This window comes from Myxocyprinus asiaticus, chromosome 17, assembly GCF_019703515.2.
Source record: "Myxocyprinus asiaticus isolate MX2 ecotype Aquarium Trade chromosome 17, UBuf_Myxa_2, whole genome shotgun sequence".
In the NCBI taxonomy this organism is placed as follows: Eukaryota; Metazoa; Chordata; class Actinopteri; order Cypriniformes; family Catostomidae; genus Myxocyprinus; species Myxocyprinus asiaticus.
Window position 1 is genome coordinate 21,747,357 of NC_059360.1, and position 25,590 is coordinate 21,772,946.

A 25,590-nucleotide genomic window follows, 5' to 3' on the forward strand; every position below is an offset into this window, starting at 1 on the left:
CATCAGTCAATAAAAATTAAAAAAAAAAATATTCATATACTTTAAGAAATGTGTTATTCTTGTTATTATTTATAAGTTTAAGAGATGTTACCATAAGAGACATGTCAGCAAGAAATGCTTCAAATCTAGGCACAGTATTGAGAAACTTGCTTTTGTGGATAAAATATTTGCAATGCAAAATAAAGAAATTAACAATAAGTTCGACCGCATGGTTACCACCAGAAAAATAAAGAAACACATCTTTCAACGAAAAACATAAATCACATTTTAGAAAAGGTGATAGATAGCTATTTAAACTCTCCCTAAAAGGATGTACCTGATTCTCTTATTTTATTGGAGATGCAGTATTTTTCTGGAAGTAACTATGTTCTTTTCCAGTGAATATTATCAAAAAGATTGTACCAATAAAATTTACATCTAGGGGATGTATGAGTTCTATTATGTAATATTTGCTTTACATGTTTATTATGACATTTTTTGTCAAGAAGGTTAACACCATCCAGTAAAAGTTTGGGCATAATTGTTTTTCTCTCATTAAAGCAAAGGTATGTTTTAAATAAATGAATGTAGCTTGGTGACAAAGCTTTGATGACAGAATTAAAAGTTCTTGCCGGCAGAGGAAAATTAAACAAAGTCATAAATTCTTCATATTCAAGTATACTGCCATTATTTTTAAATAAATCCCAAACAAAGACAATACCTCTATCAAACCATTGTCCATGAAAAGGGATTTGTTTCAGATTACAATATTCGAGTTATTCCATAGAATATCTTTGTGGGGAGAAAAGTTGTGCACGTAACAAAATTTCCAAGCAAACTGTTGGGTGAAATTTATAGAGAGACACGGGTAATTTAGATGGAGTAAAATTGCATTTTAAAAGAAAGTCTAAGCTTCCAAATCTACTGAATATGGAGTTAGGGATAAAATACCACACTGAGTTGTGGTTACTTAAGCATTTTTTTAACCAGTTAATTCTGAAGGAGCTAACTAGTTCACTGAAATCTAAGACTTCAAGCCCACCTTCAGAACGTTTATTAGATAAGATGGATTTTCTAATTTTGTGGGATTTATTTTTCCAAATAAAATTAAATAAAAATAAAAAAATTAAATAAAAAAAAAATCAACAGTTGCTTCAATTGGATTAGAGCGTGCTGACGTCACCAAGAGGACGCGTTAATCCAGGAAGTGTGTTTTGTAAATTTGCTGGTCAGCTGTAACTTTAGAGCAGCCTAATTTCACCGGCAATGTTTTTTAAACGAGATCATATCTGGAACTAAGAAGAGGAGTCTTCTTTTGTGTGGTATAATTATATATTTATGTTCTCTCATACGATTCTGACCGTGTACATTGCTCTTTCGACGACTACTGGTCTTGTGGTGTACGAGTCACACCGCACCTTGCACGAACTGTTTTGCAGATTTTAGACAATGCTGTGGCGTTTTATTGTAAACTGACAGTGTTAGAAAGCGTTTGTTTATGCACACGATAACAGTTTAATATCACGGGACGATGTTTATATTCATTTTTTTTTCTTTTTTTTTTTTCAAAATGGTTGTCTCCTTGCTCAATGTGAATAAAACGCTTACATTCAGAGGTCGTGACAGATTAGGATTAGAGAACGTCACTGAAACTACAGTAGAGTTCAAGTAGTTTACAGTGCCACTGCCATCAGTAGCACTTATATGAGGTGAACGTTTTCTGAAACTATTGAAGTTAGACACCATGATTTAGGAGAGGCTGCTCTGCTTATACTTTTATTGTATTGTGTAGACAATTTGAATGACACAATGGAGGAGAAAAACAAGAAACGTAAAAGCCCAAGACCGCCTTCCAACCAGCCGCCTCCCCCGGTCACTGCACGAAAAACTACGACGTCCAACAGTAGATCATTAGGTGTCAGTGGCATGGGTCCCCACACAAATCAGAGGACAAAATATCGCAGGTAAGTGTCATCTGTCATGATATTGAAGCTATAAAATATATGAAAATGACTGTCAGTCCGTTACAAATGTAAGTTTACATTTAGGTGTAGTTCTTTTGAATGAGTTATATATTTGTGGGATGATTTATATTTTTGTGGTTTTTTTGTAGGGGAGTGAGAGATAAACCCAGGCCTCAAAGTCAGTCGGGCAAAAGTAACCAGTCGGCCCCCATCCAGCACTCGTTTCTTACAGATGTGTCTGATGTACAGGAGATGGAGAAGGGTCTGCTCGGCCTCCTTAATGACTTCCACTCTGGAAAATTACAAGCCTTTGGTGGGCACTCGTATTTTTTTTTTCAATAGAACTATTACTTTGTATACAGTTTTGGTTTGCAATAATAATAATAAAAGTCTTCCCTGAATCAGGTAATGAGTGTTCCATCGATCAGATGGAGCATGTGCGAGAAATGCAGGAAACACTGGCTCGCCTGCAATTTGATCTGTATGGAGAAGTGGATGAGATGCCGGAGGACCAGAAGAAGTCAGCTTATGACACTAACATGGATAAACTTTTATCAAATGTAAGAGCAACAGTGGATGTTTATAAATTCATTGTCATAAATCCACCAGTCTAATGAAGTGACATTGCCTTTTTCTTTTCTTCCTGTAGCTGGAAGAGTTGAGCTCCTCAATGTATCCTTTCATGGTTTCACCATTTATTTTGTTGGTTTTCATCTGGATGACATTATATTGGTCAATTAAAATATATCAGATAGCATTACTGTCTGTGTAATATTGGGAATCTCTTGAAATTCATCTTCATTTTCAGTGCATAGCTGCATATAATATATATGCATTAGACACATAATGATACTTTGGGAACTATACTGTATATAATTGTTATAAAACCTAATGAAGGCATTATTTATTACAACAGCAGCATGCTACTAATAATAAAATGTGATTAATGTAAAAATCTAAAGCTCAAGTTTCTATGACAATTCTTCTCTTGTATGCCGTTTAATTCCTTAACTATAATTCCGTAGACAAAAGCTAAACCTTGCTGACAGTCAGGATGTCCCCAGAACTTCCAGCATATGAACTATAAAGGTTTTAAAGTGTCTACCACGGAGCATACAGTGTTCATATCTACCACAGAATCACTATGATGAGATGGCAGTATTATAGTCCTGCATCTGTGATACTGTGGAACTTAAACCTATAGAATTGGTCATTTTGGCTTGTTTGCAATCTATAGTTTTAGAGATACAATATCAAAGAAATAATCCAAGCAATCATGATGAATTGCACACCTGATTTGGTGTCTTTCGTATGGGATCATTTGATATTGTTACCATAAGAAATGTTTCTCAAGATAATGTTTTCTTACATTGTGAGATCTAATCAATTATGTCTTAAATGTTGCCTTTGAGTTGTACAATAACAGCACCTTTGCATTATCACTAATTCACTTTAACAAGGGACAGTCTGGGTTTTTCTTTAAGGTTCAGTTTGTTTCTTAACCAAGTCAGGTCTGAAGGCAATTCATAGAAAGATAATGGCTGTTTTCATCAAGATGTCAATTCCTCAAGACTACTGAGACTGCAAAATGAAAGTGAAATTACATTACATATATATTTTGCTGTTATAGTCATATAGTTACACATTTTGATTTAAATCAATGAAATGTAAAGTGTAAACTACTGCTGGTACTTGTTGATTGTCTAACTATTAATTCAATGCATCAAACAAACACATTGTAATGTCAAGTTGGATGAACAGTAAGGTATGATCCACATCTTATTTTTCCATTTAAGTAGGCTGCATATGCTAAGATTATCTCTATGCATGCATGTCTTAGCGAATATGCATCAGCTGATGAAAGAAACATAGCTTTCACTTTTATAATAAAATAACCATAACATGATGCTCGTTTTTGTCCGGATCTATTCAGTGTTTTAAGAATTAACACAAAACAGTGATTTCATAATACCATGATGAACATGTTTTTAATCTGAGTTCAAAGTTATTTTGATATTTTTTGATAATTTTTCCAACAATTGTTTACAGACCGATTGTTTATCTTTTAATTGACTATCACAATTCAAGTGTGTCAGAAGTTTACATACACTTAAGTTAGCTGTGCCTTTATGCAGCTTAGGAAATTCCAGAAAATTATGTCAAGCCTTTAGGCGATTAGCCAATTAGCTTTTGAAAGGAGGTGTACTGAATTGGAGGTGTACCTGTGGATGTATTTTATGGCCTACTTTCAAACTCAGTGCCTCTTTGTTTGACATCATGGGAAAATCAAAAGAAATCAGCCAAGACCTCAGAAAAAAATTGTGGACCTCCGCAAGTCTGGTTCATCCTTTGGAGCAATTTCCAAAGGCCTGAAGGTACCACGTTCATCTTTACAGACAATAGTATGCAAGTAGAAACACCATGGGACCATCATACCGCTCAGGAAGGAGACGCATTCTGTCTCCAAGAGATGAACTTAGTTTGGTGCAAAAAGTGCAAATCAATCCCAGAACAACAGCAAAAGACCTTGTGAAAATGCTGGAGGAAACAGGTAGACAAGTATCTGTATCCACAATAAAACATGCACATGGGGACAAAGATCTTACTTTTTGGAGAAATGTCCTCTAGTCTGATGAAACAAAAATTGAACTGTTTGGCCATAATGACCATCATTAGGGTGAGTCTTGCAAGCTGAAGAACACCATCCCAACCGTGAAGCATGGGGGTGGCAGCATCATGTTGTGGAGGTGCTTTGCTGCAGAAGGGACTGGTGCACTTCACAAAATAGATGGCATCATGAGGCAGGAAAATTATGTGGATATATTGAAGCAACATCTCAAGACATCAGCCAGGAAATTAAAGCTCTGTCACAAATGGGTCTTCCAAATGGACAATGACCCCAAGCATACCTCCAAAGTTGTGGAAAATGGCTTAAAGACAAGGGAGTGGCCATCCCAAAATCCTGACCTCAATCTGGTAAAAACATTTGTGGGCAGAACTGAAAAAGTGTGTGTGAGCAAGGAGGCCTACAAACCTGACTCAGTTACACCAGTTCTGTCTGGAGGAATAGGCAAAAAATCGAGCAACTTATTGTGAGAAGCTTGTGGAAAGTTACCCAAAACGTTTGACCCAAGTTAAACAATATAAATGCCATGCTACCAAATACTAACAAAGTGTATGTAAACTTCTGACCCACTGGGAATGTGATGAAAGAAATAAACGCTGAAATATATCATTCTCTCTACTATTATTCTGACATTTCACATTCTTAAAATAAAGTAGTGATCCTAACTGACCTAAGACAGGGAATGTTTTCTACGATTAAATGTCAGGAATTGTGAAAAACTGAGTTTAAATGTATTTGGCTAAGGTGTATGTAAACTTCTGATTTCAACTGTATATACACTGGTGGCCAAAAGTTTGGAATAATGTACAGATTGCTCTTATGGAAAGAAATCCAAATGGTAGATTTGTATACAGTATTCTTTGTGTTTTGTTACTTTGGGCTGATTGAGCAACCATCCAGCCAATCAAAGGTGAGTTTCATTAGCGAAACAACCCTTACGTTATAGGCCAGACAGTCTAATCAACACAGCTCCATTCATTTCCACAAAGTTGCTTTCAACAATGCTCATTTATCCATCTTTTTTATCGGTGTTGACGTTGATCTAAATTAATAATCTAGAGATGAGGAACACACAAATGAGAGTTATTTATCAGCATATCATTCTTAATTGGCAGCATTACGTGAAATACACTGCAGAAAAAACAAAAACAAAGGACAATCCTTCTTTAAAGCACACATTGTAAGTGGAGTTTATTAGTGATCGACCGATCTGGGTTTTTTAATGGCCGATATCAAGAGAGCAGTGTGGCCGATACTAGGGATGAGCCCGAAGTCGAATACCTTATTCAGAAAGGCACGAATAATGACTTCAATATGAATAATGGATTAATCCAAATAATATAAAAAATATTTCAGTGATTTCAGATTGGATGGGTGAGGTCTCGACTCTATTTGTGGTCACTGTTAATTGTGTGCGTCTGGAGCTTAGTAACATTAAGATACGACATCATATACACTTTCCACTTCTTAAAATGTCAAAGTTAATGTATCCCACGATTCACACGTGATTCTCATGTATTCATTTATAAGAGTCTATCCGTCTCTAAAAGTTGACAACATTTATATTCACATCAGTGATTAAGGTAATTATCTTGTTAACACTTTATTCTGAAAAAAGTTAAAATGCTCCATAAAGGTTTAAATACTCTAGAGTCTAGAGAGTATTCTTCTATTAGGAATATTCCTCCTTATGGAAAACGAAGAAACTGAAACATGCTCCGTCTTTTTGTCTTCTTCTTTAAACTGTGCTACCTCTGGTAAGGAATTATATAAATGTAACATTATTATTATTATTATTTAACTAAATAATGGTGTCTTATCGTAAAAATTTCTGATAGATTTACGGGACTTTCACCTGTTTGTAGGCTATATTGATTTTATTTTCACTTCTTTTAATGTTCGAATTTGTACTTATTAATCACTGCAAAATGTGTGCTTGACATTTTGCATTTTGCTTGTCACCTCCTGCCTTCAGAATAATGTTATACATGCACAGACAAACAAAAATTCTGTTTCATGCAGATATTAATATCAGAAATCACCTGACAGTTTAAATGGCCTGGATCGCCTGCTTGGATTGTCACGGACTGACCACCATGGTTTGTGAATTAGAGAAACTTTTGATCCTGATCCTGAAGTTTTGATTCTGACTGATAGAATACATGCTTCAGAGGAAGATATTAGATGAGCGCTCGATGGGAAGAAAACGCTGGATTTCCGTGAGGTTCGTGAATTACATCTGTTTAAACGAGATATCTGCATATTTGCAGATGGTATATAATAGAAGTTTTATTGATATTTGCCTTTTTTCATTAGAAAAGTTACAGGGAACTGTTGAGGAGAAACTGTTAGAATATATGCATCAGAGGAAGATTTATGAGCGCACCACAGTTTGCTGGATCTGCTGAAGTTGTGTGAGGTTGGTTTATTACATCTGTTTAAACGAGATATGTGCATATTTGCAGACGGTATATGATATTAGTTTTATCAATATTTGCCTTTTTATCATTAGACAAGACAGTTAAAAGTTACAGGGAACTGATGAGGAGAGAGAGGGAGAATGAAACAGGCGAGCATTTTAACATTATGAGCTCAAACGCATCTGCCACGGCTCTGATATGTGGACCATATACATGAGACTGTGTTGCACACTGGTCTATTATTGTAGTAACATGATGGCACGTAACAACAAAACAAACAGTGGCTGGTCTTTTATATGTCTCAGTCCCTTCACATGCAAGCAAGTGATTCTCAGCACCCTCAAGAAACAAACAGGAAAATGTATCGGCCAATGCGATTATTAAAAAATTGTGAGGTAATAGTTTGATCGGTTGTTTGATCTGGAGTATCAACTCCAGTTTTTTACCTCTATGTTTGTGTGCAGTCGAAAAGCTGTAGGGAAAAAAATAGATCTGCTGTGTTCTTAGAAGACTAAAGTCTCTTTGTAGGTCAGTAGACATATACATTTTAAAGGATTAACATTTTCTTTTAATTGTCGATTCAGTGACTAACTAATTTCACACAAGACATTTGTCACCACCTTCTGGCATCACCAGAAATGGTCACTGAATCATTAAATGGATCTGAACGAATTTTGGTAAAGGTAATCAAAACACTTGAGCCACTTGGATACATTTAAATCCCACAATGCACAAGCACAGAGTAAAAAAATATAGTGTGCACATTGTCATTATTGTAATTGTTTAAAACATTTATTCAGGACCAGCTTGTGCTCAGTCTTTATTGTCACGTGTGAAACAGAAGCTATTGCTCCACAAGATGTCCTTTATTTTTGCAGCTAATTTTGCAAAATTATGCAATTATTTTGCAATACTTGAATCTCTAAAATACTACAAATATTAAAAGTAAATAATATGTATATATTCATATAATATTTATATCATACTTATATATTAATATATACTGTAATATATTAATACTGCACTGTCCACCTACTGACATTTGTGTCCCCCCCACTTTTAAAATGACTGCTACGCCCCTGCTTGGCTGCCTTGCTGTTCACGAAGTGTGCTCAGAATGCCAACTAAGTAGCCAGCAAGGCCATAACCACAATATATATTGAGGGGGACAAGTGACCCCCAGTAATCAGATATGGCCAGATTGTCCCCCCCCCAATAACTGATATCTTTGATGCTCTTCTATTACAGTTCATTATGCACCACTGTCTACTTGTCATTAAGTTGTTGCAGGAATAACATAATGGTTTAAAAAGGCGCACAGTAGCCTAAAACCGCTCGCCAATGTCAAATGAGATGCGTGAACCTTTTTTATTCCAGCGCCACGCTTCTGCAAGCAGTTCAGGTTTAGAGTGTTTGTGTCATGTGAGATGTAACTAACTAAACATGCAATATTTGATCACTGTTTTATGATTTAAATGTTGTACCAACCGACATTAATTTCCAATGGTGCAAAATATTCACCATTTGCGAAATTTGACGTTTTGGATAAAAAATATGTCACATACATTACGTGATTCGTATGTCATTAATAATTGTGAATGTGAAAACATTAACGGAGCAGTTTTCAGCATAACAGACTTAAGACAAAGAGCGAATGTGTGTATATTGTAAAGGAACTGAATAAATGTGGTTATCTGGTAAGTTTCCACAGTACCTTTTTAGAAAATTAACTTGATATTGTCTTAGAAAACGATCTATTACACAGAATAGAGCGTTTTCACCCTCAGATTAGAACTAGGACATGGTAAGACCTGTGACGTGTGACTTCTATTGTGCTTTTAGGTTTTGGCAAGGACAGTGTCATTTATTTTTAATGCAAATATTATTAGGTAATAATTTAAAATCAATTTAAGATTTTCTAAATAATTTCTTTATGTCTTTAATTCTAAATTTTGTACAGCATCTCCTAAGAGCCTTCTTTTCAAAGAGACCATTTTGTTTTGAGAATGAGCCACCAATTAAAGGAGTAGTTCACCTAAAAATTGAAAATTTACTTTTACTCACTCATTTACTCACCCTTATGCTGTTCAAAACCCATATGCTGGGTTTTTTCTTGAAACATAAAAATAGATATTTCAAACAGTTTACCCCACTCCCAAAATGGACGGGCCGCACTCTGATTGCGCTAAAACCAGATTCAGTGCATGGACACCTGTGAAGTACAAAGCATTTAACCAACAGGTTAGAGGGAAATCTACTCATTTATTCATGATTTTTTTAAAATTATTATTATTTGGCTGGAACTACAGTTAATTAACAAAACAAACCTGCAGCTTTTTCAGGAAAGAACAACTCTTATCCTCCACTGGTTTGACCTCTGGACAGACAGACAAAGGAAGGAATTTATCAGTCAGCTCCTGAGAAGATGTTCCAAATCTCAGCTCAAGTCAATTCTGAACACTTGCTAATATCTGATTTTACATTAATCTAAATGTGTAATTCACATATGGCATAATTTAGGCTCCCCAGTCAAGACATTGTAAATAATTGTGTTATTTTTATGAGTTAAGGTTCACCAGTGGTTGTTTATCAGAAGCAGTACCCATTGCTTGATTGGACTTCACAGCTGTGCTGCCTCGCTTTCTGTCTCTGTACATTATGTCGTTTCTTAGTCCTTGAGATATCTGTGCTGCAGCACAGGTGTGCTGGCACTGGAGGTTTTTGGCTGAGCAGTTAAATTTCCCCTAACAGAACATTTCAGTTTCTGAATTGTATTTGTGTACCCACTGTTTATTTGTACAACCTCTATGTAACTTTCTAGGACTGCCTGTGGTCTCTAAAGTGCATTCGTCTGGGCTGGTTTCATTCCTACAACCCATCAGACCACGAGTATGGTGCCTGGAAAAGGCATTATGTAGCCTGTGCCACCAGTTTAGATATTCTGACTCCACTGGAAGCAGCAGATATCTATGGTACCTTGAATGTGAATTTAACTGCACAAGAGGAGCAAGAGAGATGTAGGGAGCACATGATAAGACAAACTATCATAGAGAATATTGCAGAGCATAAAAATAAGTGCCAGGATTTCCAGAACTGCATATAGCCTATAACATGCCCTTTAGACCATATGACCAGTCACTGAAAAGAAAAACATAGATGAAACGAACTATAATTATGTTGGCTTGACAACATACTGTTATTCTTCAGACTTGGTTTTGGGTTTTTTCCAGAATCCTAACATTATCAATTGTAACTCCTAATTGAGCTTTCAAGCTACATCCACTAAACTTGGCACAGACCTTCAGGCAGTTCTGACTCAGGTTGCTATGTCTTTTCTAATGGAACAGACTTATGGTTTTCCTGTAGCGGATAATCAAATATCCCATAGACTTTCACTGATAGAATGTTCAAACGGGCCATCACGTAATGGTTGTGATTTCAGACTTCATCTATCTCTCTAAGGCCTGTACAACCTTTAAACTTTAAAACTATTTTAAACCAAGCTTTGTCAAGCCAGTATCAAAGTTTGTCTTTACTTATCTAGTTGTAAACATGAGTTTGCATGCAGCTTTCTGCATTTTGCTGCAGTTTCCTGGTGAAATGAACACTAGAGGCTCTACAACAATTGTGTGCTTTATTCACTTTAACACAAATTACTATGGCTGTTTATGACTCGCTTTTCCTCACACGCTGCTATGTTATGATATCAAAACACTTTTACTCAATGTATCATTTGAAAACAATACATTTTAATGCTTATATAACATACCCACCTACATTTACGCACACATAAACCAACATGATTAACATACACTCTAGCTTAACTGATAGAGTGTTGGACTTTGGATTCGGGAACAAGCCTCAAGCACATCCAAGGATTCTCAGAGTGAAAGTAGAGCGAAAGTGCCATAGAAGCGACACAGAATGAAGTGGTTTCTTCAGTAAATGTGCTTTTCATGTCTAATTTGCTTTTAAACACTATCGGCTAGGATTAGGCATTCATTAAGGGTAAGGATATCTGTTTTGTTCATGTCTCATTAATCTATTTGAACACTATCGGTTAGGTTTTGGTACTCATTAAAATATCCACCTTATATTCGCCTCAAAAACTTTGCCTGATTGCAACATCATTTCGCTCGCTTTTGGCGCCCCCTGCTGGAAATTTCACTAGGAAACTGCAGACAAACATGTAAAGAAGCACGCAATTCTGGTGTGCAAAAATGTTGCCATTATTTTGTAAATGTCAGGAGATCAGGCTGCTTTAAAATTGTGCTAACGATGCCAGTTAGTTGAAGTTCTGGGCCTAACATTGCCTTTTGGTTTTTCCTCAGAGGCTGCCTTGAAGACCAGTTGAGCATGGTTAAACACCAGTAGATTGGGCAAGTCATTTACCAGAAGCATTCAAAAGCAGCCATTGAGTCTTACTGCTGCTCTTGTTCATATAGGGTTGAGACATTGACCAAAGACAGTTTAAAGCAATAAAATCAGGTTATATTAAAGCTCCGTAATGTGTGTATGAGTTTAACACCATATTATTCTTGACATGTGTGTGCATACAACGTAATTTCTGAATGAATGTTTTTCGTATATAGGACAAGTGTCGACTGAAACATTCACTCTCCAGTGTGGAAACCATAAAAAGTACACTTGAGAACACACATGCCACCAGTTTAGTGAAAACTCCATATATGAGGTCAGTAAAGCAGGACTGGGTAAACTGGTGGCTATTTCTGCCATTTATTCCACGCATCACATTTGAGTAATTTTGCTTATTTTGTCTAAATCCAATAGTGGAAAAATATTCCAGAACATTATATATATTCCAGTTCACTCTTCAACTGATCAGTCAGGTCCACCTACTGTCCTCTTCCTCACTTCCTACTTGAGTCATCCAAAGTTCCGGGATATGAAGTAAAACACTAAACTTCAAAATCTGTGGTACTAGCCATTCAGTTCCATCTTTTTTTTTTTTTTATTATTATATATAATTCTTAAAGAACCAAAAAATCTCAACTTCCTGTTTCTAGCTGCTGCTGGCAGCTGTGCGCGTGCGTGTCTGTGGTGGTTTTACCGTATGACTCACGAGGAATGACCTTGGAGGCTTTGCTTTTTCTGGCGGAAAGGGCTCTCCAGGGCAGGATGATACAAAGTATCGGCATCCTGGTAGGAGGCACAGATGAGATAACTCTCACAGAAGCTAATTCTTTAGAAATTGACTCATTTGGTTTGAGTTCCACTCTGGGTGGTGTCATTGGTACGGTCTGTTCGAAGGTAAAATATATTACCTGATCATTGGAAGTGTCTTACACAGTCTTATTTTACTGTACATATTGTTGCACTAATGTGTCTGTTAAAGTTTAATTTGTAGTATATTTTTGCATATATATATATATATATACACAGTACTGTGCAAACGTTTTAGGCACTTAAGATGTTTCACAAAAACATTTGTCTTAAGATTATTATTTATATCTTCAGCTTTAGTGTGTCAATAAGAAAAATACATTTTAGACTCCCAAACATTACTTTTGCAAATAGTAAAGATTAGAATAGAAGAACAGGGAGCCCTGCAACAGATGGCATTGCCCCCATATTGCCCCCCACTGAACATCAAGTCTGTCTGGGATTACATGAAGAGACAGAAGCAACTGAGACAGCCTAAAAAGATAGAAGAACTGTGGTGAATTCTCCAAGAAGCTTGGTACATCCTGTCTGCCAACAATCAAGAAAAACTGTGTCCAGGTGTACCTAGGAGAATTGGGGCTGTTTTAAAGGCAAAGGTGGTTACACCAAATATTGATTTAGCTTTTTTATGTTTACTGGACTTTGTATGATGTTATTTGATAAATAAAAATTATTTATGGCATTATTTTTGAAGACATCCACACTATGCAACATTTTTCACAAGTGCCTAAAATTTTTGCACAGTACTATATATATATATATATATATATATATATATATATATATATATATATATATATATTTTTTTTTTTTTTTTTTTTTTTGCAGTGATATTGGTGCTTTTTATTTTACCCACAGAACTGAGTATCACTGAGAAGACAGTGCTGAAGCCATGTGTGAGGGAGTTTTGGGAAAAACTTTGTGGCTGGGTAGTTCCTGCTTCAGAGGGAGGAAATCTCAAAATCTTTGCTCCCTTGGCAGCTTTTGGTAAAGTTTGTCATTTTTGTTTTCCTATGAAGTTTAACGAAATACTTTTCCCAAAAATGAAAATTCGGTCATTATTTACTCTTTTGTCATTGCAAACTTGTATGACTTTCTTTCTTATACAGAACACAAAAGGTGATGTTTTAATGAATATTCCAGTCCATCTTTTCAATACTTTGGCAACTGATAGTGACTAATTTTAAAGCTTATAAAAGGATCCAAAAGAATAAAGTAGTTAATGCGTCTTGTGTGTCATACTCCAAGTTCTCTGAAGGCATACAATAGTTTGAGCACAATCCCATAATAAGCGCAATAACAGAAGTTCGTTCACAGTGGCTTGCATGTTTAGTGCTAAAAACAATGCAAGTTATCACACAAACATGCGTGCCACTGTCGACGAGCTTCTTTCATAGTGCTCATGAACTTTTGGGTCCTTTTATAAGCTTTAAGGTGAGTCACTATTAATTGCCATTGTATTGAAAAGACAGACTGAGATATTCATTAAAAATGCACCTTTTGTAAACTGCATACGTAAATTATATCAGAATTAAACTTTTGGGTGAACTGTCCCTTTAACACTGCACTTCATATACTGTAGGTGACAGCCATTGAAATGCAGTTCCATGGAAAGCAACCTGGAACATTTAATGTAGATGTATTTTATTTAAGAGCTGTTTTATTTTGATTGTTTAGTTTCAGGGATGGATCTGATGAGGAAGCTGTCTGCTATGACTGGTCTGAATGTCAGAGCTCCCACAGCGATCTGTACTGGCTCCATACCAGCACAGTGAGTTTCACAAATGGCTGACAACAAAGATCTGTACTTAAGTCATATAGAATAGATGCTATGTAATGTATGGAAACGGTGAACTGCCATATGGGAAAATGTTAGGATTAAATGTTTTGAATGCTTATAAAGAAAAGTTTTCTGTTTTTGTGCTAGTTCTTAGTGAGTGGTCTGGGTCAGGTGAGTTTCCTCCATTGGTGTATCTGCATGAGACCCTCTTGCTGAGCTGGTGCAGGCAGGCTGAGTGGATAAAGGAAGCCTGTGAAGAACTGCGGAAACAGCATGGGCCGCAGCTGCACTTTCTGTGTCAAGAGATCAGGGGCCATATCCTGGGTAAAACAGAGATTAAAAAGCAGTCTTTTAATAGTTTTAAAGTTAAGCTTTAAGTTAAAGCAATTGTTTACCCAAAATTAAAACTTCTGTCATAAATTACTCAACCTCATACTGTATCATTCCATACCCGTATGACTTTATTACTCACGCAGAACACAAAAGGAGATGTTTTAATGAATACTATAGACCGTCTTCTCAATATGATGGCAGTGGATAGTGTCTCACTTTTAAAAAGGACCCAAAAGTTACATAAAATTAGTCCATGTGATTTGTGCATCATATTCCAAGTCTTCTGAAGACATCCGAAAACAAAATTTAAGTCATTTTCCAGTGAAAGATTTGACATCTATTGATTCTCTCATGCACCCATGAATGTGCAATGGAAAAATGATTTAAATTTCAGGTTGTTTCTCACCAAAATCTATAGTACACTGTAAAAAAAAAATTCTGTTAAAATTATGGTAAATTACTGGCAGCTGTGGTTGCCAGAAATTTGCTGTAAAAATACTGTGACCATGTTTCAGGCTTTCTGGGATGTAATTTTGATGCCCATATATTATACAGTACTAACCATCTGGAACTATAAAAGTTTGCTTTTCACTTTAAAATGTTTTGTTAATCAAAGAAGTAACTACAAGGCCACATGATGACTTAAAGGAATATTCCATCGAAATACACTGATCAGCCACAACATTAAAACCACCTGCCTAATATTGTGTAGGTCCCCTCGTACAGCCAAAACTGTGCCAATCCGCATCTCAGAATAGCATTCTGAAATGATATTCTTCTCACTACAATTGTACAGAGTGGTTATCTGAGTTACCGTAGACTTTGTCAGTTCGAACCAGTCTGACCATTCTCCGTTATCCTCTCTCATCAACAAGGCATTTCCATCCACAGAATTGCTGCTCACTGGATGCTTTTTTTTTTTTTTTTTTGACACCATTCGGAGACTGTTGTGTGTGAAAATCCCAGGAGATCAGCAGTTACAGAAATACTCAAACCAGCCCATCTGGCACCAACAATCAAGCCACGGTCCAAATCACTGAGATCCCATTTTTTACCCATTCTGATGGTTGATATGAACATTAACTGAAGCTCTTGACCCGTATCGGCATGATTTTATGCACTGCACTGCTGCCACATGATTGGCTGATTAGATAATCACATGGATGATTGGATCAGATTACCACTCTGTACAATTGTGGTGAGAAGAATATCATTTCAGAATGCTATTCTGAGATGCGGGTTGGCGCTGTTTTGGTGGCACGAGGGGGACCAACACAATATTCGGCAGATGGTTTTAATGTTGTGGCTGATCGGTGGAATTTTTTGTGGTAATCAACATTATGCCACAAATGCTGCCGACTGAGCTTAACTTTAATTGAACCCGGAATATTATTTTTAAGTTCATTAATAGTGGCCCTTCCAGGAGCAATAATTAATACACATGGGGAGACAGTGTACAGTGTTACTTACACAAAACACCATCAGGGTAACCGATGTGACACGATAATAATACAATAAACATTAACTAAACTACATAAAATATTACACAGAACACACCAATGTACATAACTGATATATAAAAATGAAAGGAAACATATCTATTTCCATAAAATATAATGAAAGGAGATGACTCACACAGTGACTTCTGGGAATACCCGATTATTGTTTTTCACCATAATTTTAACAATAGTTTATGTATTCTCTTGTTAAACATAAGATACATTTTTACCGTTAATTATACCGTAAAATTATATTTTTTACATCTTTTTTTTTCTTAAAGTATTTTACCATAAAATTACATGGATTGTCATTTAATATATTATAATTTTTTTGTGGGTGATGTTTGTGTCAAGTTCTGCACCAAACTATGAGCCTACACTAACTTCTTCAACAACTATCCTACCATTCTCAGAACCGTAGACAAGGTAGGTCTCATGTTTCACTCCTAAAAATTATCTCACTCCTCTATGCTTCATGCTTTTTGAGAGAAAAAAAAAATCTTTGTACCACATGTTTTTTATGCTTTGTAGTGCAGAGAGATGCTTGCTGTATTCTGAAACTTTCTGAAGAGACACGACAGGACCCTTATGACCAGAATGCTAAGGTAAAGTTACAACAAATACACATTTTTGACAGTCATAAGAATGGTTTATCCAGCACTTCATCTCATGTCCAGTTTTCAGGAGCTGTTACTTGCTCTGTTACTCAAAAAAGAGTTAATAATGTTGACATATTAGATAAAGATGTATAATTTGTCAACATTATGAACAATTTTGAACAGCACAATATATGGTAAATGTGAACTAATTTAAGCAAAGTAAATTCAAACCTATGTGTGGGGTCAATGAGCATCAACAAGTTAATGCTGCACACACCACCTGAGCACCCAGAATACACACAGTTATCATCTGCCCTCAGCACACTGATGACTTACAGGACCTTCATCCATAAGGTGTGTTTAGAGATAACTACACACAGCTGATGGTGCAGTGCAGAAAAGGAGCCTGAATCAAGACTTGAGAATCCTGCAGGTACAGAGCATGATTCAAAGCTGCCCAGTAAGTTGTATTTGAATGTACCAGTCATTCCAAAAACAGATCAGGTTCTCAAAGGCCACAGTAAAGGCCAGGAGGCAAGTTAAAGGGACAGTTCACCCAAAAAGGAAAATTCTCTCATCATTTACTCACTCTTGTGCCATCCCAGATGTGTATGACTTTCTTTGCTCTGCTGAACACAAACAAAGATATTTTGAAAAATATATTAGCTCTGTAGGTCCATACAATTCAAGTGAATGCAAGACCAAAAATCACATAAAGGCAGCATAAAAGTGATCCATATGACTTCAGTGGTTAAAACGTATCTTCAGAAGTGATATAAAAGGTGTGGGTGAGAAACAGATCAATATTTAAGTCCTATTTTAGGATAAATCTCCACTTTTACTTTCATTTCCACGTTCTTCTTTTGCTTCTGGAGATTCACATTCTCTGTGCATGCATACCGCCACCTAGTGTGAGAATTTATAATTTATAAAAAAAAGACTTAAATATTAATCTGTTTCTCACCCACGCCTATCATATCGCTTATGAAGACATGAATTTAACCACTGGCGTCATATGGATTACTTTTATTGTGCCTTTATGTGATTTTTGGACCTTCAAAGTTCTGGCCACCATTCACTTGCATTGTATGGACCTACAGAGCTGAAATATTCTTCTAAAAATCTTTGTATGTGTTCAGCAGAAGATAGAAAGTAATACACATCTGGGATGGCATGAGGGTGAGTAAATGATGAGAGAATTTTCATTTTGGGGTGAACTATTCCTTTAACTACAGACAACAGAAACATTTATTTGGTGGAAAACTATGCATTTACAGTCAACACATGCAGATGTTAGTATATATGGGTTAATCACACGAAACCTGTCCAGCTCATATTTCAGCTCAAAATATAATAAGAATTTTTCTTTAAAAAAATGAAGCTTTTTTTAAGACCATTGAGATTTGCATTGCAATTTTATTTTCATGTCAATGAATCTGTAATAATACAGTTAAAGTAATGAGAAATTTAATGAGAATCAACACTGAGAATAAAAAAAAATAAAATAAAAAAAACTCAAAAGGAAAATGTCAAAACACAACACACAATGCAAAAAAATCTTAGCGGTACTTAAATAGGCTCCAAATCGGCTCTCTTTTTATTTTGAGGTGAAACATGAACTGGACATGTTTTTGTTGAGAATTACCCATATAGTATATATAGTAAAGTATAACAATATGTTTGTACTGATTTTAGAATTTGTTGGAAGGGAGCAGATACTTGATCACCACACAGGAAGTGGCATTACTGACATGCCTAAATGGAGACATTGCTGCCTCTCTCAGGTACTGCTGTTGACCTCAGATCAAATAACAGAGAAACAAAGTGTTTCTTTGTTTCCTTCAAGCCGACCATTTTCTGTTATGTAGTAAATCAATCTCAATATGTCAAAGTCTATACGAAATAGAAAAATCTTTCAATTAAGGAAGCACTTTTACTAATCCAAGCTCACGTACTACCATATGTTCATTCTCATTCTTTATTCAGGATGTATGAGCATGTGAGTGACCTGGAATTGTTTCTGTTTAATGATGCTCTTGTACTGACGGAGAGGAGTGTGTCAAATGTACCATTTTGTCTGGCAGAGAACTCCACTCACACCTTTTTGGATTCTGTTGCTCTGCATTGTCTAAATCTTACAGAAATCACAGATAAAAAGTGTGTGTCATCATTACACATAATACAATGTACAGATCTCTCAAATTAGTTGTTTTTTTACATTAGCAATATTAAGATGATTATACATTTTATAAAGTCATTTACATATTTTTGAATTTTTTAACCTCATTTTAATCTCTTCAGATGTTCAGAACACTTTTCAGCTGGAGAGCCCAAAGTGCCAATGGATTTGTGCTACAGACAGGGAAGTTGACAAGATAAGGCTGCTGCCTGCTTTACGCAGTGCTATAAATGCTGCTATTACATGAAACTAAAGATGCACATGGGAATACTAGTAAAATGAAACTACTTCTAAAGATGAACACTTAATGGATGGTCATTTTTAAGTCCATTCTGCCTATTTTTCCATTTGAACAGAAAAAGAAAACTCAGTTGGTACGATTGCCTTATTTTGTATAATTATAGTAAGAATTAATTCAATATAAAAACAATCTGTGCCTGCGAATGCCCATCGTCTTTGATCTGTGACCTTACTTTAAATCAATGGGATAATCATACATATACATTATGAACATTTAAACATACTTTGCATTAATTTCATTGTGTGTTTTACCTGCACACATCCGTATCTAGGGTATAAAAAGCATTTATTTAACATCAAATACAATAAATGTTAAAAATGTTACAAATTTAGATTGCATTATGGGATCTACAGTAAAACACTCAACACTTTCATATATCAATGGGACATTGAAAACGTTTATACCAAAAATAAAAGGCCAATTAAAAAAAACAAAAGATCCATTACCATGTCACATGGTTACACCTAGCTAAAGATTAGCTGCCACTTTTAATTCTTGAAGAATTAAATGACATTTTAAAATCTTTTTAAGAAGAAATGATCCTGTTTAGTCTAATGTGCGGCTATACACAATATATTCAACATTACTATAGTGTGCAAATTGTGATTAATTTCAACATCATCAGAATCTGCATTTGTACACACAATGCAAATTTCTGCTTCAGACAAAAGAATATACTGAATATTCTACTATGACCCTTATTAGAAAGCCAAAACAAAGATGTTATGAACTGACATCTTGGAATAGTACTAGGCCTGTGCACACATTTATATGAGCTTGTAAACTGTTAATCTACTTCAAGACAGATAACATCTTGTTCCAGTTCCCCTAACATGTAAACAGAAAAGAATAATCATGTTTAAGATAATATTAAGCCTTAACAAAGACAGTCAAAATTATTACAATATATATTGCTTTGACCCAATCAATAACCCAAACAAATATTTAATAAAAAATCCTTTTGAAAAGGTGAAATATCACCTGTTTTAATTTGCAATGTGGACCCATGACTTAACATTAACATAACATTAAAGTGCTTGAATCCATTACATCAGTTCAAACAATCAAATTTTACCATTCCTTCACTGGTTGAAAATACAGTAATAAACATGTGAGAACCTGGTCATGTGAGACATGATATGGTCTTAGTGATGTTTATCTGGTGTAATAAACTCTGTAGTAGACAACCTTTGGCCTCCAGAGGGAGTAGGAATTGTCAAATTTAAGAAGGTAAACTCCCTGGCCAGGATATTGGTGACTGCCAGCATAGACTTCATCATGGCTGTCCCGACGGCAAACAGGAACCACCTCATTTATCAGTGGAAGTCTGCTCTCCTCCACCTCTTTCTCTCCTTCAGCCTGTGGTGTCCCTAAATTTATGATCAAATTGTTAATGGATATTAAATACTATGAATTTATGCAAAACTGTAATAAATAGTAAATCAAAAAAGTATTCATCAGGGTCCCCACATTCATGGAAAATCCTGAAATATCAGATCATTTTGTTTTCCAGGCCCAAACAAGTCATGGAAATTGATAAAATCTTAAAAGTCGAATTTCTATAGTGAATGCATTTTTTTATGAATAGTTATGCTTTGGAATAAAAAAATAAATAAATGGCTAGACATTGCACTTTCTGTAAAGTAAAACTTGCCTACAAGATATTATGAAATCTGATTTGTGAGCAAATCATTCTTTTGAGTCGGTTCTTTCATATAATCAGTCAAATCAGTTCACAAATTGAATGATTAATTACCGAATCAGTCTTAGTTTGAATGATTTTTAGAAATCCTTATCTAGTGATCAAAAATGTCTGAAAAGACCAAGAAAATGTCATGAAAAAATTAATTGGTGGGAAAAGTGTCAAAGAAAGCCACCTTATTACCTTCTTTAGTTTCAGTAGCAGGTGTCCCTTCATTAGTGTTGCTTGGTGACATGGTCATGTCCTTCCATTCAAAGTACAGCCCGAAACCGATGTCATAGTGATCGGTGGCGAATTCCCAGAAAAGTTGTGAGCCATCCTCATGAGTGGGCACCCTTAATGTCAGCACCTCCCCTCGGCCTACTGTGATCACAGACTCCTCATCATGCAACAACTTTTCCTTAAACTCCTTTATCTGAGGCCGTGTCCACATAGAGGGAGCAATAATAAGTGTCTCTGCATTCATTCAAAAAAAAGAAAGACAGCACTTCTTCAACAAAAGCCACAGATATGTACTTGGAACCAGCAGTTAACCATTAAACTTGGTGTTCCACACATAAACAACTAAGAAAAAACTATTTTACGTCATTACCCTTACTTAATTGGTTTGAGAAATTTTTAAAAGCAATTTAATTTGTTTCAATCAAATTAAGTTTCATTCAGCCAACATAATTTAGTTGAATTAGGTCAAATGAATGTACTATAGTAGTTTTAATTAAACTTTGTTAGGTTCGTCACACGAAATTTACTATTGCTTAATTTAATTAATTTTCTTATGTTGGCCCAACTTAATTTTATTAACATGAGTAAATACCAGGTGAAGCAAGTGTAAGGACAGTGAAACTGTTGCACTGTCAATTGAATTGCAACTGCTTATCGAGCTAAACAGCACTCAAATAAAACATCACTTGAAATTGAAAGTCCATCCTCAACCTAAGCACAAGCACCAATCTTCACCACAATGGCAACACCCAAAACACCAGCCAAACAGACACTCTTTTTAAATGCCAATATAACAGAATATAAAACATGAACAAATTCCTCCTATTCTCATCTTATACAAAAATGCATAAAATGCATAAAACATTTGTTCACCCCATCCAGTCTCATACAAATCATGCTGGGAAATGGAAATCCCCTGCCCAGTTTCTTCAATGCTACAAAATGTATTCATGTAGTTAATTGGATTAGGTAAACTTCAATTTTACAAATTTATTTGGATAGAATGCAATGAAATCAAGTTGTAACAAAATGTTCTAGAATTGTGCTGCTTTAGTTCATTTTAACTAAAGTGCAAAAACACAAGCGTTTTTGTGTATTTTGTTTATTATTATTACTGTAGGACACAACCATAAACAAAAAAATAAAAAAATATATAACAGGTTGATAAAGATATGTTTTCTGAGTCTCAGAAAATAATTGTCTTTGTCATGCTTAAAAGTAACTTGGGAGGTCAAACATACCTCCTGCTTTTCCTTCTACAAACAAATGGAAGGCTTTTGAGTCTGTCTGTTGTTCCTGATTCTCCAAAGAATTTGATTGGCTGCTGGGATTGCAGGTGGACATTGCATCATTTGAGGAAGGAGTTGGAGCCTCTAGTGTCTGAGTCACACCTGAGTCCTCTGGCTGCTTCTGCAAGGCCATCTGTACACATGAAAATCTTGAGTAGTGACCAAAGAGTTAAAATTATAAACAAAAAACTTCAGACCATTCTGATCTAGGGCTGATTTGTTTGGTTGTCACCAAAACATCACTGCAAAAGCTACTCAATCCTATCTTCTTCAAATATAAGCATACCATGTAAACAGGTTTCACTTCATTTTAAAAGTAACATTGTTTATTCACATTTTCTTTCTTGCCCATAAAGTCTTCCATTTGCCTATAAAACTAGTGGGCACCCCCTGATTACCAATATGCCACCACATTTTGTGCTCTCTTCAATCTAATTTGAATTCACTATCAAAAATGCAATACAAAGTTCTTGGACTTGACACCTAAATTGTACCCATACCTGCTGCTGCAAGCATAGGGCCTGCTGGACATATTGTTGGTAGTGCTGTTCCTGTAATTGTTTAATGAGTATTTGTTGTTGCTCTGGATTGTCTGGATACTGCTGTTTGGCATACTGTTGAAACTGCGCTGCAGTTTGTGCATTCAGAACAGCCATGATCTGCTGTCTGTACACACACATATATTGACACACATTAAAACATTATAAAAACAGCAGCAGTCATCCCCACAGAAGCAACTGACCAATGAAACCTCAGTTTTTTATATTCCTCAATATATTTTTTAAATTGATGGTACTATTGTAATGCAAGAATAACAAGTAAAATAATGGCAATGTATTTACTTATAAATCTATTTATAATTATCATTTACTGTGAATGTCAAATGTTCAAGCCTTAGAAAAGTGAAACTCAGTTTAATAACAGCAAAGAGAGAGCACTCACTTCTGCTGCTCTATCTGTGACCTATTTGCCTCTTCCTTTCTCATCTGTTCTTCCTCCCTTTTCCTCCTCTCCTCTTCCTCTTTCCGACGTGCTTCCTCTTCCAACTGCCGTCGCTCCTGCTCTTCTCGCTCCAGCCTGAGACGTTCCTCCTCTTCTCTCCTAAACACACACATACAGAATGAAAACCCAGGGAAAAGACCTCCTACAAGTCTTAATAGATGTGGGAGCCATAGCTTTCCTTCAACAGCTACTTCACAAGAAACGTTAGGCACTAATACAGTACTCACTGTCTCCTCTCTTGCTCCTCCTTCTCAATCTTGTGTGATGTGACATATGGAGCAAACAGATAACAACAGGAGTTCAGCAACTTCACAAAGTTCTCCATGGCGTCCTCTTTAGCCATGCTGCCCAGTCGTAACCATTCTTTCCTGTGATATGCAGTAGCAAATGCTAAATAAACTGTCTATAAACAGCATGGGCATCTGCAATATGGCTGTGCAAGAAGAAAAGTACTCCAACAGATAATAAACCCAAGCATATTAGAGATCACACTTGCCTATATTGTTTTTCTTGCATATTATATTGAATTATTATATTGATTATTACTGTGTTATTATACAGTTATTACATACATATTAGGCACAAAAATGTCCTCTTTATGTTACCTTCTATCATTTCCCAGTACATCAAAGAACCCAATTTCTGGACATTCTTTTGGGTTATAAGGGCCAAATGTGATTTGCTTATACAGTGCAACCAAGCGGAGGTTTTCTTCATATGTTGGATTGAAAGCCTTCCCGTTCATCTCTGTGTGAAACATTAAAAGTTAATCATTTAAAGTAATCAAAATAGAAAGTTCTCTGTATTATTATGTATTTGGGAGATACCCTAATTCAGTTCAGTCGGACTTATCTTTATATCATATATTAACCATAATATCCAAACAAACACAACATAGTAAATCTATTATTATATATGTACTGACACTGTATATATAAGCAGAACTAGCACTGAATGTCATTTTACAGTACCTGGATGGTTGTGTAAAGGGACATTAAAGGAAATTTACAAATTAAGCTCAATCGACAGCATTTGTGGCATAATGTTGAATACCACAAAAATATTTTTGACTCGTCCCTCCTTTTCTTTAAAAAGAGCAACAATCCAGGTTACAGTGAGGCACTTACAATGGAAGTGAATGGGGCCAATTTTTGGAGTGTTTAAAGACAGAAATGTGAAGCTTATACATTTTATAAAAGCACTTTAATTATTCTGTTAAAACTCTTGTATTATTTGAGCTGTAAAGTTGTTTAAATGGTCATTTTAGGTTTTTAGGGTTTGTTGACATTACACTGTCATGGCAACAAAGTTGTAAAATTGGCTATAACTTTACACAGACAAGGTTAGTAAGTGATTTTATCACACTGAAATCATGTTAACACGCATACTGTTTACGTCTTGTGGCTACAGTTTTGAAATAGTGTATGGATTGGCCCCATTCACTTCTATTGCAAGTGCCTCACTGGAACCCCGATTTATTTATAAAAAAAATAAAAAAAGAAAAGGGACACATCAAAATTAATCTGTGTGGTAATCGACATTATGTCACAAATGCTGTCGACTGAGCTTAATTTGTATCGAACCCAGAATATTCCTTTAATTTTATTTTGCAACATTAAAGTGACAGACGTGAGATTAAAAGTTGTACATTTTACTGGCTACAGAGAACAAATAGGAGAGGAAAAGTGAAAGTATTATAGCCTACTTCTCATACAATATCAGTTCTGTACCTTTAAAGAATTTCAGCGCAAGTCTGAAGAGCTCCTCTAAAGTGAAACCCCAGTTTCTCTCCATACCCCAAGACTTCTGATGTTCTTCATCATTCTCACATGATTTATGGTCTTCATTGGTGTTGGGTATGTCGGTCTCAGTGCCGTTCTCACAGGTTTCGTCGGTGCTGCCGCTGGCATTGAGTGCTGTGTCAGACCCCTGCTGTACTTCAGCAGCCATCACGACAACCTGCCGCCGCTGCTACTGTCACAAGTGGCCACGTAGCGCATAAAACACCTCTCTTCCGTGTATTCCCACCGGAAATCCCGTGATATTTGTATTATTTTCAACTCATTTACACCGCACTCATCTTTCAGTCTGAAAATGCGCTGGGATAACGCGTAATACTGTACGACGAACCTCGGGTTTGGTTTGATGTTCAAAATGCACTGTACACTAAACATTACCTGTACGCATCACGCCACTCACCTGACACAACCTGTCGTAAAGCAACTAGTAAACTGAACCTCATTTCCCTTCCAAGTCCTAACAAAAGCAGTAAGACCGAGAGGAAGAACTATTTGGGTTTTTTAATTCGAACCTTCAAATGTTACTTTATTGCTCCAGGTGGGACAAACTCTTTTAATGAGGATAAATATCCATTTACACCTCGGATACATCTGTAATGTGTGAAGGTAAAATAAGATGCTAATCATGTAATTATTATAGTTCTTATAGGCTACAGATTACATTCTAGTCAAATTAACTATGAATTATTTATAGTTTGATCCAAAGGCATTT

The 25,590-nt window shown here is 35.8% G+C and overlaps 2 protein-coding genes and 1 pseudogene across 3 annotated transcripts; 2 read left to right on the top strand and 1 right to left on the bottom strand.

The window, feature by feature from the left end:
- Nucleotides 1–1,154: 1,154 nt before the first annotated feature.
- LOC127455124 (coiled-coil domain-containing protein 28A-like) lies at nucleotides 1,155–3,849 on the top strand. 2 transcript variants are annotated; one of them, XM_051722733.1, is made up of 6 exons: nucleotides 1,155–1,301; nucleotides 1,772–1,943; nucleotides 2,093–2,256; nucleotides 2,349–2,503; nucleotides 2,593–2,615; nucleotides 2,969–3,849. In XM_051722733.1, the coding sequence occupies exons 2-6, from the start codon at nucleotides 1,789–1,791 to the stop codon at nucleotides 3,021–3,023; spliced, it is 552 nt and encodes a 183-aa protein (XP_051578693.1). In that variant the 5' UTR covers nucleotides 1,155–1,301; nucleotides 1,772–1,788; the 3' UTR covers nucleotides 3,024–3,849. The 2 variants fall into 2 exon arrangements, with proteins under 2 accessions (XP_051578693.1, XP_051578692.1); XM_051722732.1 differs by lacking the exon at nucleotides 1,155–1,301 and adding an exon at nucleotides 1,321–1,688.
- Nucleotides 3,850–9,149: 5,300 nt separating this feature from the next.
- Nucleotides 9,150–18,984, top strand: LOC127454942 (epithelial cell-transforming sequence 2 oncogene-like; annotated as a pseudogene).
- Nucleotides 18,985–19,132: 148 nt separating this feature from the next.
- Nucleotides 19,133–25,243, bottom strand: LOC127455123 (Golgi resident protein GCP60-like). The gene is made up of 8 exons (XM_051722730.1): nucleotides 24,810–25,243; nucleotides 23,685–23,826; nucleotides 23,307–23,447; nucleotides 23,020–23,178; nucleotides 22,578–22,743; nucleotides 22,030–22,210; nucleotides 20,750–21,022; nucleotides 19,133–20,234 (listed from the first exon to the last, which is right to left on the bottom strand). The coding sequence occupies exons 1-8, from the start codon at nucleotides 25,027–25,029 to the stop codon at nucleotides 20,020–20,022; spliced, it is 1,497 nt and encodes a 498-aa protein (XP_051578690.1). The 5' UTR covers nucleotides 25,030–25,243; the 3' UTR covers nucleotides 19,133–20,019.
- Between the last annotated feature and the right edge of the window lie 347 nt (nucleotides 25,244–25,590).

What these genes read in the sequence shown, in the direction of transcription:
- LOC127455123 (XM_051722730.1), bottom strand. Translation starts at nt 25,029, where the DNA reads ATGGCTGCTGAAGTACAGCAGGGGTCTGACACAGCACTCAATGCCAGC. An exon ending in GAGGAGCAAGAGAGGAGACA is followed by an intron (nt 23,179 to 23,306) that starts GTGAGTACTGTA and finishes GTGTGTGTTTAG; the next exon opens with GAGAGAAGAGGAGGAACGTC. An exon ending in TGCTACTGAAACTAAAGAAG is followed by an intron (nt 20,235 to 20,749) that starts GTAATAAGGTGG and finishes TCATAAATTTAG; the next exon opens with GGACACCACAGGCTGAAGGA.
- LOC127455124 (XM_051722733.1), top strand. Translation starts at nt 1,789, where the DNA reads ATGGAGGAGAAAAACAAGAAACGTAAAAGCCCAAGACCGCCTTCCAAC. An exon ending in TGGAAAATTACAAGCCTTTG is followed by an intron (nt 2,257 to 2,348) that starts GTGGGCACTCGT and finishes TCCCTGAATCAG; the next exon opens with GTAATGAGTGTTCCATCGAT. An exon ending in TGGATAAACTTTTATCAAAT is followed by an intron (nt 2,504 to 2,592) that starts GTAAGAGCAACA and finishes TTCTTCCTGTAG; the next exon opens with CTGGAAGAGTTGAGCTCCTC.